The following is a 15,128-nucleotide window of genomic DNA, read 5'->3' as shown; positions in this document are numbered from 1 at the left end:
AGTGTATGCTTATCAGCTCAACTATATCAGTTTTTTTTATTTTTTTTATTTAATACCGGCATTGTCAAGCGTCAACTTTCTTGCCACACTTCCTCAACCGAGTTCTTGCACAAAGGTTATTATTACACACTAGGGACAGCTGAGGATGAATGTCAATCCTTCTGTCCTAAAGTTACAAGCAGTTGAGGGGCTGTATGCATCTATAAAATAGGCGTGGATCAACAGTCGCAAAAAAATAAAATTATGATCCTGAACAAATATCTGCACTGTGGTTTACTCTAACACAAACACATAATACAGACACAGTATTTCTGTAATTAGAGCTGCTTTCAAAGCTGAAGGAGAGACGGACTGATGGACGTCAGTGCAGAGGACAATCAATTTAAAAGTAATTCAATTTAAAAAAAAAAAAAAAAGATCTGGCCATTACGAAAGGTACACTGCCATTCAAATGTTTTTAAACAACCTATAATTGATTTTGTTAAATCTCAAAGAACACATTTGTAAATTCATTGTAAATCACATATAATTAGAGAGATGTGCTCATCTCTTTTGGGTTAAACTGAATATACCCTTAATCTTGACTTTTCTAATTGATGTCTTCTCACTCTAAATAATAGACAACATACTATATCATTACCATGTGTCTTTGTCTTACAGCTGCAGCAGTGTTACCCTGACTGTAAGGACATTTTCACCTATACAGTGTCAAAATGTATAGGCATTGAGTATCAAATGAAAATACATGGTATGTTATCTGCAACAGACACCTTAATGGAATCAAGCTATCAGCTTTTTACTGTTAGGCATGTGAGAGACTCTTCTCAATGACTTTTATTTTTGAATTTAGATTTGACACTGAATTGACATTAACATTGCTTGAAATGCAATGAGTTTAAAAAAAAACTTGACTGGCAGTGTAAGTAAACAAAGACATGAGGTGCATGCATAATGGCTTGTGAATTTAAAATGACAGCCTTAAAAAGCTCCTCTGAGGAGGTGCGTGTTGGGGGGGGGGGTGGAGACACACACACACACGCACACACATAAAAGGCCCTATATGGCTTCAAGTCAAGGCGTCCTGGCTTTGGCTTTTAACAGGCTCCATTGGCCCGACAGTCTCATTCAGATTTCTGGGCTCGGGTCGCCATCTGCCTGGACAAGAGGAGAACCTCGTGGTTTGTGTAGCCACTGCCTCCAAACAGACGCTGCTCATTCCACCGGGCTCTTCCTGTGACCAGAGCGACCCAAATTTCGGCAGGTTACTGAAACACACAACACATTAATTTTTAGCCGATCAGAAAGCAATTGTCAAAATGTATTTAAAAAAATCTTATCCTAAATGACAAAGCAAGACCTATCTCCTCATCCTGATAAACTGAGAGCTGAATTTGCTTCATTTACTGCTTTATTTGCACAAAATCATTTCAGGTTACAGGTGTCACAAAAAATGTTTCTGGACTGTATAGAAGGCAACAAATAACAGGAGCAAAATACAAAACTTTAGCCAAAATAACAGACGGCATTTGCTCTGTCCAGAGAAAGAAGGATGGACCTGAACCTGCTGCAAACCTTCTCTGCTCTCATTCTCTGTCCTCACCAGCCCTAGACAAGTCAGTTGACCCAAAATACAAAAAAGGAAAAAAAAAGTTTTTACTGGAACTATGAATTCTGTAGAAAGTATATAGAGGACCCCAAAATCCAAACAGGATTGAGGCATGACGTGGGGAGAAATAATTCAAAGTGTGGTGTCCTGAATGGAAAACAGATACAGTTTTCACATTCCTCAACCTCAACTACATTAAAAAATACTGCCTGTGTTAAAAAAAATTGAATAAAAGTGTTCCATAAGCACTTGTTATAATATTACAAAAAATTAAAATAATTAATGCAACTTAAATGTTAAATAAGCTATACACTGACGTCTAGGTCACAAATCTTTCATTGTGACTGACAACTGAGTATATACCTGCTTGTGGACTTAATATCACATTCTGTTGCTTCCACTTCTTTTTCTCTTCTTGTAAGGATGAACCCTGGAAAAAAAGATACACAGGCACACAGATGTAGAGGTTTGCATTGCTGTTAGCTGTCAGTCAGTGGCAGAGAATTAAATAGAAATAGCATAATCCCTTTTTACAAATGTGAGACTTACCTGTTTCTCCCTCTCTCTCAAGTTCCTCAGGTGGCCTGAAGCTGAAGGAAAGCTTTCCATTTTCACATTTCCTGCCAAGCAAAAATGTAAGATTTAAAAAGGAAGCTATCGATATTTCCCCTAACTTCTTCGAAAGTACAAAAGCAAAATGCAGTTGAGAGTGGTTAACAGTGCAACCAACCTGCAGGGCTTCTGTACAGCTGACAGTCCTTCTTGATGTGGGCACTTGATCCACACAAGTAGCAGCAGCGTATCTCCAGTGCATCTCTTTTCCTCCAGTGCTCACCCTTGTGTTTGAACGGTTCCTTGTCCTCTCCAGAATCCATCCTGTCTCGCATGTTCTCTGGTTTTTTCTCAGAGTCCCGCCTGTGCCTGGACCTGGGTGAGTATTATCCACAAGACAACATAAACATCTATCTCGACACCTTGTGTAGATTAACTTAAAAGTAAAACACTGATGGTGACGATACCCACTTCTTACGCATGGGACAGTCTTTCATAAAGTGGCCAATCTTGCCACAGATGCGGCAGCAGCGGTCGTTGGGAGCCACCTCTCCCTCAGTGAGAACTTCAGGATCGAAGAAATACTCCTGTAAGCAATTCAGACAAATCAGTGTCAGTGCTTACTAGTTAATGCCACCACATTATACAAATATGGTGTTTAGATGGCAAATACCAACCATTTGACTGGGGTACTGAGGAAGAAAGACTTTAACTGGTGTACCGAACACTGTTCTGCCATTAATGAAAGCCTTCATGATGAAGTTAGTCACTGTATTGATGAAAATCAGAAAAAAGAAATGTGAGAATGCATGAATATACTTTTGAGAGATAGAAAACAAAGAAATCAACATACTTTTCCTGGACAGACCAGCACCCAGATTATGATTGAGGTCGAACGGATCTGTAATATGAACAGAGAAGAGAAACAAACACAAACATCATTTATAAGGTGGCAGAACAATCATGTTTCGACAGCTTGTGCAGTTGGATGGGAAACAAGTTTAAACCAGAACACTACCAACTTTTTCCATGTTACTCTATCAAATTATTTAGATCTCTTTTTATTGCAGAAGTTTGGGCAAAAACTCATTTTTGCCTCACGTAATTCATGCAAAATGTAACTGCTGGACCTTTGCAGTTTGTGTTTTCTTGCCACAACCAGCCAACATGAACTCCAGTTCTTCCTGTTATTTTCCTCCAGTCTCCGAAACAACAATAGATTTGCCTGACAGGCCCCAAGCACAAAAATGTTCACTCATATTAACATATTTAGCCAACAAGGATGCATCTTTGTGTCAATCCATGCTGCTCCAGGCCACTTCACAACCACTCCCATCTTTCCACTGACTTACATCCAAAATTCACACTTCATTCTGTCTTAACACTCAATAAGACAAGCTGACCTTCAATGACGATGTATTTGGATGTCCACTGCTTGTTGAAAGTGGTGAGGCGGGCATGCTGACGGATGCAGACAACATGCTCTCTGAAGTCAAAGTCCTCAGTGTAGAAGCGGAGCAGGCCAAGCCACAGCTGCCCAACCGTCTCAGTGTTCTGCCCGGAATGTGGCCAGCGACTGGGCTGCAGGTTGAGGAAGACAAAAGTCTTATTTAAGACACAGTGTGAAACATCCACACATACAAAAATATGTAGAAATACACAATACTCACAAGTGACTTTAAATCATCAAAGAAGTACACGTTCCAGCCATCCACTAACACCTCAGGCTTCTTCTTTCCATCATAAATCTGCAACAAACAAACAGTTAAAAAAAAAAAATCAAATTAACAGAGTTTGAGATATTAACACATATTGTTTTAAGCTTGGGAGTGTTGCATGTATAGATGGACTGTTTTTAACTCAACACAACTGACTGCTACAAAGTGAAATCTATTTATGTAAAAAAATTCAGGTTTTATGCTCTAAAACAGCCTGCAGCCTGATGGTACTTGGACTGGAAAACATCTAAATCATGGGAAAATTACAGCATAAACTGGACTATAAACTAAAGTATTTTTTCACATAGGAGAGATAGAATATAAAATAACTTTTTTTAAAGTCATGTGTACCTCTTGCAGCACAGGGATAACTGGTGGGTCTCTCTGCTGGAGGAAGTAAAGTACCATGAGGGTGTACGCATAAGAGGAGAGGCTCCCACGTGAAGCATCCCCAATGTCACACATCTGTAATGGGACGAAAAAAGAAAAAATGATGGTAATAAAGTAATGCATCACACTTACAATATGACATGCACGTTTACATTTCAAGAGTCAAGAGCTTTTATTGTCACATGCGCAGCAACACAGCAGATGGCGACATTGAAGGCATGTATAGACAGCCTGGCTATGAGTCTGTAAAGCACGCTCACTTTGGCAAAAACCTTCATGACGTAACAGAGGATCTTCACTCTTCTGTCGATAGCAGCATACGATGCTAGCAGTTGTGTGTTGTGCAGGGCCTGAGAATGAAAATTTTTGTATTAAAACCCAAGATTGTCAATTTAAGAGACTTGTATACATTTTATTGTACAGTGAAATCCTGTTATCTGGCATACTGACATACTGATATTTAGACTACATGAAAATAAAACAGATCAGGTAGAGCATTTTGAAGTCCCTACCAGCGTGTTATAGAGGCTGATGTCTCCCTCCAGGCCGGTGCGAATATGGAAGAACTTCACGATGGGTACTTTTGCCGTAGTGATGGGCAGGATGTTCTTCAGATCTTTTGGCAAGGTGCAGATATGGATACACATTAAACAGATACTATTTTTGCTCTACATCTCATTTCACTTTATCACAGAATTACCGCACAAACATTATTTGACCATTTACTTTCCAAAAGATAACTTGTTGACATGACCTAAACTGAAACCAAAAATGAGCTGCAAGCCTTTAAAATAATTTATTAATAACTAATGATGCACTGGAAGTACATAAAAGACATGTTCTATTTATCAGTAACAAAAGTCTGCCATTTCTTACCTGGGTGTCTCTTCAGAAGTCTTGCCAGGCTTTCAATTATATTGATGCAGTCAACATCCTGTAAAGGGGGAAAAAACAAGACAAAAGTTATATTTTATGAATTACAGCTCAGTACTTTCCCACTTTTCAAATTACTTGTGCAGCCAATATCTGGGTAGCGAGCTGCTACATACAACGATAAATTAAGTTGAACTGAACTGAAAAGGCAGGTGCCTTCTTAGATGACTGCATGCAAGTGTGATAAAAGTGTAACATACATCCATGGTCTCCTGTCCTTCCAGCACCATACAGATGTCCAGGTCACTCTGTCTGAAGCCAAAACCATTTTTGGAAGATCCAAACAGCTGTAGCCGAGCACCTGTCCATCAAAAAACCACATACAGTACATTTCATTCTCATCATGCTGTCTGTCCTTCATCTTGGTGGTGAATGGGCAAGTCAATAAAACACATTATCACAGAGAATAAGTGATGCTAGTTTACTTCACCAGCAAACTGTCGTCTGACAAAGATCTCCAGATCTTTAAGGATGTGCTCTCTTACACTCACTTCCAGTTCATCTGGTGCAAAGTCCGCTGAAAGGAAACCAACCAAACACCAGATCAGATTTTAAAATGTACACATACATACGTAGCAGAGTATTTAATCTGTATACTGCAAGTGCACTGTGAGTAGAGTAAAAAAAATACTTGAAAATATTTTGTAATAATTCAACCAAGCATAAGAATGACTCAATCACAAGTAACACAGATAATAGATAATAGTAACACAACCTTTAATCCCTTCTGGGCAGGATGCAAGAACCACTCATACGAACTGATTTGCTCCTAAGTGGCATGTGAGTAATTTATGAGAATGTGACATTCACCTATTCTCTTTATTAGTTAACATCTTCGGTAGGAATTCACAAGTGGTCCAGACCTGCTGTAGAAGTCATGCACAGTAATAAAGGCCTTTGGAAAATTAAATGGTTTGGATAGAGATACAGCGATACAGAGATTGACAGGAGAGAGGATCTGTAGTTCAGGGGATTTATTGTAGACTTTGTAGAAGACATAAATGTGACCTGGTAGGACACTTATTAGGTGTTTCAGTTGTATACACAAGAGAAAATAATAACATAACTGAATTAACATACTTCAAAGTAATACAGCTATTTACTGCAGCTGTTTCAGTCTAAATCAATTACAACTCTCTCAAGCAAACATTCCCTTTGGTTGTACTAAATTATTTATATCACTTTACATATTTAAGGAGACCACAACTGTAGCACATTAATAGAACTAACACCAGATAGCAACCATGATGCCCTCCACACTAACTGGGCAATTAGGAGCCAATTAAGGGAAAAATGATGAAGAGTTAAACTACAAACAAGCCCAGTAAGTAAGAGCTGCATGACTACACTTAGAGATGAAAATAACATAAATACTGGCTATTAATGCACAACAATGGGAAAACTCAGTAGTGTCCAGAATATGCTCCTCTGCTCTGCCTGCAGACACTGACTGCGATGACATCAGCACTCGTTAACCTGCTTGTTAAGGCTGGGCAGGCTTTCTCACACAAACACACACAAATGTCTTAACTGGAACTGAGAAGATTGATTTTTAATTTATTTTATTAGCATATTTTGGTATGACTTCTTAAGTATTTATTAGAAGTGTTTATTTTCGCATGCTGACAGCTGTTTCAGGGTATGTATGTGTGTCCAGGAAAATCCTCCATTGCACCGACAAGTATAATATCACCTGTTGTACAGTATTTTGTCATTCATCTGCTTGATCGCCTTCCGTCTAAGTCATGGGCAATTTTGCTTTAGCACCACATATCAAACCACTCCTCATTTATTTATGTCATGCTACTGCTCATCTCTGCTCTGATGACACCTGACAGCTGTACCAGTATGTTGTAATTTTTTCAAGACTTGAAGCTCTGTGGTTAGAAATTCCTCTTTTTTACTCTTAGTAGAAACCCTGTGGTGAATGAAACTAAAGAGAAACCTCCCACAACAGTGCACCTACTCATGTACAGGTGGAATTCATCAAGTTGAAACGAGCACTTAAAGACAACTCTGTGCAGTTAGGAGAGTTTGGTAAAAAGAAAGTAACATATTTAGTATGCATATGAAAGTGTTCTTGCATGATGCCCATTCAAAATACTCACTTTTACAGAATACTTACTGTAGCACTGCTCACAGACTTTGTTCAGAAGATTGGAAAACTCAGGTGTCATTGCTGGTAAGGGATCCAGCTGCACCTTCTTAAAGTCTTCTGGGCAATCTTTCTTCAGATGCCCATCACGCTTGCACAAGCTGCACACCACCATGTGTGACTAGGAGAGATTGAAAAGTTTACATGATGCACAAAAGCTTATTTGCCATAACAAGTTTGAAATTGTTTTTGTTGTCTTTCAAATCAATGTTAAAGAACCTTGCTGTTCAAAGAAGCAGACAGAATCACTGCATGTAAAACAAAGACACATTTGAGGCTACAGTTACCTTGCCTCGTGTAAACGCTTGCCTGGTGAATTCATAGGACCGTTTGTTCTGTTTTTGGTTTTTATTTTCAGGGTTCTCATCTTTAATTGTATCCTCTGAAGGTAAAGGTGAGAGACTGGCAGCTGCCAGCACCTCCTCCTCTTCCTCGTCCTCATCCATTGAACCAGGTGTATCCAAATCTGGACCCTCCTCATCAGACAAAAGCTCCTCCCCTGAGATCTCGTCCACTAGGAAAATCTCCTCATCCTCTGTGGTTAAGCTGTCCAAGTGGTGTCTCATATGTGTGTCCACATCCACATCTTCATCCTCATCATCTTCAGAGAGGCTGCTTTTGCCCATGTCCACTTTTTCCTTGTCCCCATCTGAGTCACTGTCTTCTTCAACTTCCTCCTCTTCCTCAATAATGCAATCAGAGTCTTCAGGACCATTTTCTTCAGTTTTAGGTTGACTCGCATTTTGTGACTTAATACTGAGCTGCTTGAAATCTGACATGCATCCATCCTTTTCTTTAAAATCCTTTGCCTTTGCACCTTGAGTAGGTTTCCTCTGCGCATCTGTCCTGTGATTAGCAGCTGGTGTGTTGAGTGGCAGTGCAAAGTACTTATATGTGGTTTTGAGGCAGTGGAGGATGTACTCGTACATTTGCTGGCTATTGACTGTGCGGGCCACATTCCTCTTCACGGAAAAGGGGTCTAAACACAGATATTAGCAACAATTAGAACATGAACAAGTATTTAAACCTTTAAAACATTCCGCAGAAGTGAAGATTATGGCCAACATTCATCCTAAAATAATGCTGTTAACTAAAGCAATGACATTTCAGTAACACTACAAATGATGAATTTTCTGACCCTCCACAGCAATGCGTTTCTTTGGCCAGTCTTTGGTCTCTCTGGAGAGGACAACACTGGTCCGTACACCGATGACATTGTCGGCCATGTTGAACTCAAGTGAATAGAAGCGAAGCATTTCAACCCAGAGAAGCCCGACTTGAACAGGTGGGTGAGGGCTCGGAAATACCAGCGAAATCTGCAGATAAACACATCAGACACACTTATGGTATAAATGTTCATGAATCAGTTAGTAAATGCTCTCCCATGTCTTATGTTTAAGATGCCTTCAAGTTTATTTTAAGTGACAGACTATGACAGCGAGGTAACTTGGACAAAAATAAACATGAGGAGAAGGACCTTTTTATTCCTCAGACAAAATATTTGTTTTGATTACCTTTCCCTTCATACCCGAGCCCTCTGCTGGCTGTGAGGATTCTTTGGACGAAGAGGTGTAAGCCCAGTGTAAATATCCATCATCTACATGCGTGAGATTGAAGTCTGACAGCTTGCTGAGTGAAAACACTTTAATCTAAAAGATAATAAAATGATTAGAAGAGTTTCAATAAAAAAATGGCAAATTCGACAAACAAGGAGCAATACTTGAAAGCTAAACTAATAGAATATTTTTACATGAGGCACAAGATAAAAAGAAACACACCTCTTGGTTCATATAGGTGGGCAAGAGAGACTCTTTGCGCTGTTGTAAAAAGAATATAACCATGAGGGCGAAGACGTACGGTGGCAGCCCACCTTCCTCTGCACGGTCAATCTGACAGATCTAAACCAGCGGCAAAAAGAACAGATGTCAAAAATAACATTTAGCAGCATTAATGGTGCTTTGTAGATACAATCAGACAGGGAGAGTAACTTGTTGTCTGGTTAAAGTGATCAATATTTCAGTGTCTCAACTGGGAACTTACCCGGGCCCAGTGTCTGAGGCTCAGAACCAGTGGAGGGAGGAGAGGCTCCTTACTGGCTAAAGCAGTAAGATAGGAGGTGGTCTGGAACGCATTTTCATTCCCTGCACTTACTTTGCAGATTAGGCCACTGTGGGGAAAAATAACAGTTTCAGTTTAAAGCCCCTGTGCATGAGGTAGCATATCTCATACCTCACTGACATCAGCAACTTACCCTTTTTATGTAAGAAAAACTCTTGGTATTTCAATGTTTTGAATAATGTTCAACATGTATATATTGAGTCATGACTTCTGAGCTTAATTCATGATTTCAATATGCAAAAAAAAATCAGTAAATGTACAACTGTACGGGCTACCCACCTCTTTTTTTCGTTGCAGATTACTACAGGTACCCTGGCATGAAAATCAGCTTCCAGATCAACAAAAAGAGCTGAGAAAACAACAAGACATGTTAAATGTACACTATCAACCATGACTGTCTTCCACATGGTGGAATTTATATTCAAGAAAAACTGTTGAGTCTTGTAGTGAAATGAAAGAGAGGTGACTCACGGCACTTAGAGAGGTTGTCCTTGACCAACAACAAGACGTCAGGCTGATGCATCTGTGAATACATCCAAGAAACAACCAAGCAAATATTTTATGATCACCACAGTAACTCTTGCTGGAGCTGATTTATTTTGAATACTGTATCAAGCACCAGTCTGAATGATCCTGAAGCTCGGTTAAGTAACTTTACAGTGTCGTATTATCTTGAACTGCATCCTGTGAATCGAATCTTACAACTTGTAACATTCTGACTTTTGAGAATGTCTTTCTATTTCCTGTCAGGAAGGGTCTTACTTTTATTACTGTGGTCTTTATTTTATTAAAAAACGATTCATTAATAAACAAAATACACACAATCAAACTCGCACTGGGCTACTCACATGAGGTGGATACTGAATGTCAATGTTGACATCAGAATCCTTAAATCCAAACTTAGTGCAAGATGATCCATATAGCCTGAGCCTGATCTCTACAGATATGAGAGAAACGGACTAATGTTATTAAAAATAAAACATTACACACTGAATAATTAAATGATGAAAAGCATAACAGCTAAAAGTCAGCTTGCTAATTCTGTCAGCATGAATTTAGATCATGTCTCTGTCCTTATGTGGCTCACCAGGCAGGACGGACTGAAGGAGCTCTTGCATGATAGAGACAACAGACTGTCTCTTCTCTACGTCCACGTCATTCATCCCATGTTCCTGGACAATAGCCTCAAGTGCAGCATTGACTGCACTGATCTGCTCCGGGCCAGGGGGCAGAATCTCGGTCAGCATCACCTGCTCCTGCCTCTCCTATAAACACAAACATAACAGGTGTTCATCCCAGTTGTCAAAGCACAAAGACTGATTTAACAATGATGCACCTGTCCACTCTCTATGTCACAGTTTGTGCATAATGGCGTCATCAGTCTACACATATTAACTGTGACCATGCTACTGATAGTTAGTATAATAAGACCATCTCTCACCCTGGCCCTCTTCTTATGCCGCTTGTCTCTGATATGCCTGTAAGCTTCAGACACAGATTCCAGGAGAATGTCGCACAGAGCGCAGGTGTAAAGTGCACCGGGGTTGTGGTGAGATTTCTGAACCAATTCAAAGAAAAAGAAAAGTAAATAAAACAGCTGCAACAAATGACAATGTTGTTGACAACATCTTAATGCATCTCATACCTATTATAACCTCTAATCAGAGAAAGAATGCCTATGTTATATAAAATTAAGTATCAAGGCAAATATATATGTATATGTAAGGCTGTATATTTGGTGCATGTACCTTCTTCAGGGAGTAGATCTCTTCTCTGTTCAGTCGCCTCTCTGCCTGCCGAAGGTTCTGGAGTTCTTTGGCTGAGAGTGTGGACTCTTCAATCACAAGGCCCCTGTTCTCTTCAGCAAAAACGTTCCTCTTGTTTCGGTTTCTCCGTCTTCTCCCTTTACAGAGAAGAAATAAATGCCTCATGGATTTGTTGACCAAGTCTCAGAGATGGTGTTAACTGACTAACTAACTGTGTTTATGTTGTGGACAGTGTGGTACAGCCAAGTCTTAAATGATTTAGTCTTAAATTATGTCTCATCACAGTATAGGGCTGCAAGTAATGATTGCTTTCATAATTGATTAATCTTCTAATTCTTTTTTTGATTATTAACATCAAAAAGCTGTGAAAGATGCCCCTCACAATTTCCTACAGCCCAACAGGATGTGATCAAATGTCTTACTTTGTCCGACCAACAGTCCAAAACTCTAAGAATTTATTTTCATGGACAACAATGAACAGCAGCACATTCTCAAATCTGAGAACCTGAAACCAAATATTTGGCATTTTTGCGATTCATTGATTATGAAAATAGTTGCAGATTAATTTTCCCTCTAATTAATGCAGCTCTATGACAGTGAATGCACCCAATCTATACTTTTCTGGGATGTCTGAGTTTTAAATTTTCACCTTGTTTATTAGCCCCGCCATCAGAGTCCTCTCTCCTCCACTGCTCCTTATCCTCCTTTGGACCTTCTCCCTGGGTACTCCTCCTCCAGTGCTGCTGCTGCTGCGATCGCTCTCTCCAATTATCTTCTCGACCGCCACCGCTGCTGTCATGACCTGGAAACCACCGGGTTTCATCCATCTGCAAGGGGCTGTGACCACCTCTGAATCCTCCAGGGGAATAACCTAAGGGCCCCATTCCACCCTTCTTGGGGCTTGCCCAGGACGGCCCACCGTGGTTCTTCTTGTCCTGCTGACTTCCATGTGGTCTGAAGCTCTGTCCTCTACCCTGGTCCTGGTTCCTCCAGCTATCTGCCTTCTCTGATGTGGATCCCCTCTCCCAGCCACCTTGCCTTGTCCGGTAAGACCTGCCCGAGTTTTCCATGGTACACTTATGCTAAAACTGCAAGGCAAGGCAAATTTATTTTTACATAGCACATTTCATTAAACATAAAAGGCAATTTCATTAGGTACAGCTGTGCAGTCTAATTCAATCCAATAAAACAGCTCTGCTTTAAACTCTACAACTATGAAGTTTATACAATTTCAGTTTTGTCTATATTGTCAATAAAATTATGTTTATAACTGAGGTCGTACTAAGTGGTGGTGGTGTACTGGGGCGCATTATATTGACTGATGGTCCTAATATTTTGCCCCTCTTATGTATGTTAATGGAATGACAAAATATTAGGAACACCATTCAATATAACACACCCTAATACATCACCCAACATGAGCTCAATAATAAACATAACGTAGGATTATCACCTTGCCTGACAATGTCGACAAAAACTGAAAATGTATAATATATAATGTAGAATTTAAAGCAGGTTGGATTAACCTAGATTGCACAGATGTACCTAATAAAGAGGTCAGTGAGTGTATAAACCTGATGTAATCATAATATCTTTGTCACATGCTTGTATGCGAAAGCACATCTGCAAAACTGTTGACTTTGACAGATACCCGTATCGTTTTATTTTAGTTGCCCGTATATTAAGTTGTGCATAAGCTTTCATTGCCTTCTTCTAAAGTTGTCTGCCCTCTGAAATCTCAGGACTTTTATTGTCTGTGTATTGACAGTGTTTAAACATCTGAAGCCCGTCAGACCCGTTTAAACAAACATAAACAAGGCTCCTCGTCACGCTACAGCACATTTCACTAATATAACATCACAGTTAGTTTAATTACGGTAACTATGCACACAACATCTCAAGTTACCTGGCTAACAGTAACTCTACTTGAAGAGCTTGTTATGACATGGTGTTAGCCTGAGCTAGCCTACTTAGCATGTCCAGTCTGCATCTACCCGCAGCTCCTACTTAACGTTACTCTTCGCGTTAATGGGGCTAACTTAATCACGCATGTAGCTGACACACCGTCAAGTGGATTAGCGTTAACAACCAGATTTAAGGTTAGCGAACTTGCTACATATAAGCCAACTGGTTAATGTTACGGTTAGCTGCTCATTTTTTAGCTAGGCCACCTAACGTTAGCTAACAGCTAGAAGCAGCTAACAGCTAACGATACTGTTTTGATTTTACACTTTTTTGTTAAAACTGTTAAACCTACAGCTGCGGCACAGGCTGCCCACTCTAATTTCACTGATAATTGCACATAAATGGTATTCGCAGCCTTCTAAATACCTTTTGTACGTGCACAGAGGACATTCTTGAAGCCTTCAGGTCTGACTTTGTATGATCGGGACTCCCTAAAACTTCACGCCGGGGGCGGTGACTTACGTGCTGCGTCACGGTGTTGTGTGCCTTACGTGTTGCGTCACGGTGTTGTGTGCCATATGCGCTTTCTTCTTCTTTGGTGACTTAAAGCACGTATCAGCCTTTATATTCCTCCTACTGGGTTATCCATCACTAATAGTCTAGGGTGTCAAACTCATTTATAGTTTAAGGGCTACATACAGCCCAATTGATGTCAAGTGCGCCGGAAAAGTAAAACAATTGCATAATAACCTATATAATAAAAATATATGTCTTATAACTACAATAAATTCTCTATTTACAGATTATTTTGCACATCATTAGATTATTTAGCACAGAAGCTGCTGATTAACATTTTCCACAATGTTCACTTTTTAATGTTTTAAATATTATCACAATATATATTCTTTTTTTTTCCAGAGAATTGATTTCTGGTCAGGGTGGGGAAAAAACAATCTCTGAAGCAGCAGAACATTTTGAATCATTTTTCTGCAATTTTCATACTTGGCAGTTATTAAGTGGGCCAGATTGGACCCCATTGGCGGGCCAGTTCTGACCAGTGGGCCTTATGGTCTATATACCATTGCTATAGTCTGATGTCATTAGAGTCTCCCTAATTACAGTTTTTTCTGGTTGGTTAGACACTGTCTTGGAAACTATAGGCTATTTTGCAAAACTCTACACACTAACCACGAAACTTTACACCTAACCAGCAAAACATTCTTGAAAAGCAAACTATTCTTGCAAAACTCTTCAAAATGTGTTTTTGCATCAATACAGTATACACAAACCATCATTTAAATAAGCACACAAAGCACCAACTACACACTGACAGTATAAATGAAGAACACACATACACACAGGTATCCAAATGTGTACCACCAAAAGTGTTTTATAAAATTGCAAACTGAGTATAAAGCAGAGAACATGCACTCAGTTTGGCACACTTGGTAAATGCATTGGCTACAAGTGTTAATGGTTTCAAAGATAGAACTTCAAGAATCACTGATAGCATTTAAACATTCAGAAAAACTGTAATCCAGTTTCTCTAAAAGAAACCAAACACCAGCCTCCTACCTTTCACCTTGTCCACACATTCAATGAAATCCTTAATGGTCGCCTCCACTCTCCCCAGCCTCTGTATTTACACATGTCATCATTCTTCTTCTCTCCTCCTCATATTTCCTGCATGACATCATGACATGCTCCTCTGTCTACCTCCCTCAACACTGATCACAATGACTAGTTGGTTGTCTTCAAATATGAATAGTGTGCTGTTCAGATGAACAATTGTTAACCTGCTAACAATTGCTTATTGTTTTCTGTTACTTTCACAATTTATTTCCTTTCCTCCTTTATTCTGTATTTCATATAAGTGCCTTTCTTCTCTATCCCAATACTATTGCCATGGCCTAATTATTTCCCTCTAATTTTGACAGTTTAACAATTATATCCACTAATTCTCTCTTGACCTCCTTTGCTAGCTT

At 39.6% G+C, this 15,128-nt stretch overlaps 1 protein-coding gene across 2 annotated transcripts; it reads right to left on the bottom strand.

Moving 5' to 3' along the window:
- Window positions 1-30: 30 nt before the first annotated feature.
- tut7 (terminal uridylyl transferase 7) lies at window positions 31-13,665 on the bottom strand. 2 transcript variants are annotated; one of them, XM_062417423.1, is made up of 29 exons: window positions 13,570-13,665; window positions 11,888-12,326; window positions 11,221-11,375; window positions 10,914-11,030; window positions 10,560-10,737; window positions 10,321-10,409; window positions 9,944-9,995; window positions 9,752-9,821; window positions 9,395-9,521; window positions 9,133-9,252; window positions 8,869-9,003; window positions 8,493-8,670; window positions 7,642-8,333; window positions 7,325-7,475; window positions 5,630-5,716; window positions 5,400-5,500; window positions 5,143-5,200; window positions 4,779-4,882; window positions 4,527-4,616; window positions 4,228-4,341; window positions 3,829-3,906; window positions 3,562-3,739; window positions 3,012-3,059; window positions 2,836-2,927; window positions 2,630-2,745; window positions 2,337-2,533; window positions 2,156-2,226; window positions 1,970-2,036; window positions 31-1,265 (listed from the first exon to the last, which is right to left on the bottom strand). In XM_062417423.1, exons 2-29 carry the CDS (start codon window positions 12,306-12,308, stop codon window positions 1,213-1,215), a joined length of 3,939 nt encoding a protein of 1,312 aa, XP_062273407.1. In that variant the 5' UTR covers window positions 12,309-12,326; window positions 13,570-13,665; the 3' UTR covers window positions 31-1,212. The 2 variants fall into 2 exon arrangements, with proteins under 2 accessions (XP_062273407.1, XP_062273406.1); XM_062417422.1 differs by having other exon boundaries at window positions 2,836-3,059.
- Between the last annotated feature and the right edge of the window lie 1,463 nt (window positions 13,666-15,128).

Source organism: Scomber scombrus, chromosome 4 (genome assembly GCF_963691925.1).
Source record: "Scomber scombrus chromosome 4, fScoSco1.1, whole genome shotgun sequence".
Lineage (NCBI taxonomy): Eukaryota > Metazoa > Chordata > Actinopteri > Scombriformes > Scombridae > Scomber > Scomber scombrus.
Note: the sequence above shows the minus strand (reverse complement) of the source record. Positions and strands in the feature narration are given on the sequence as shown.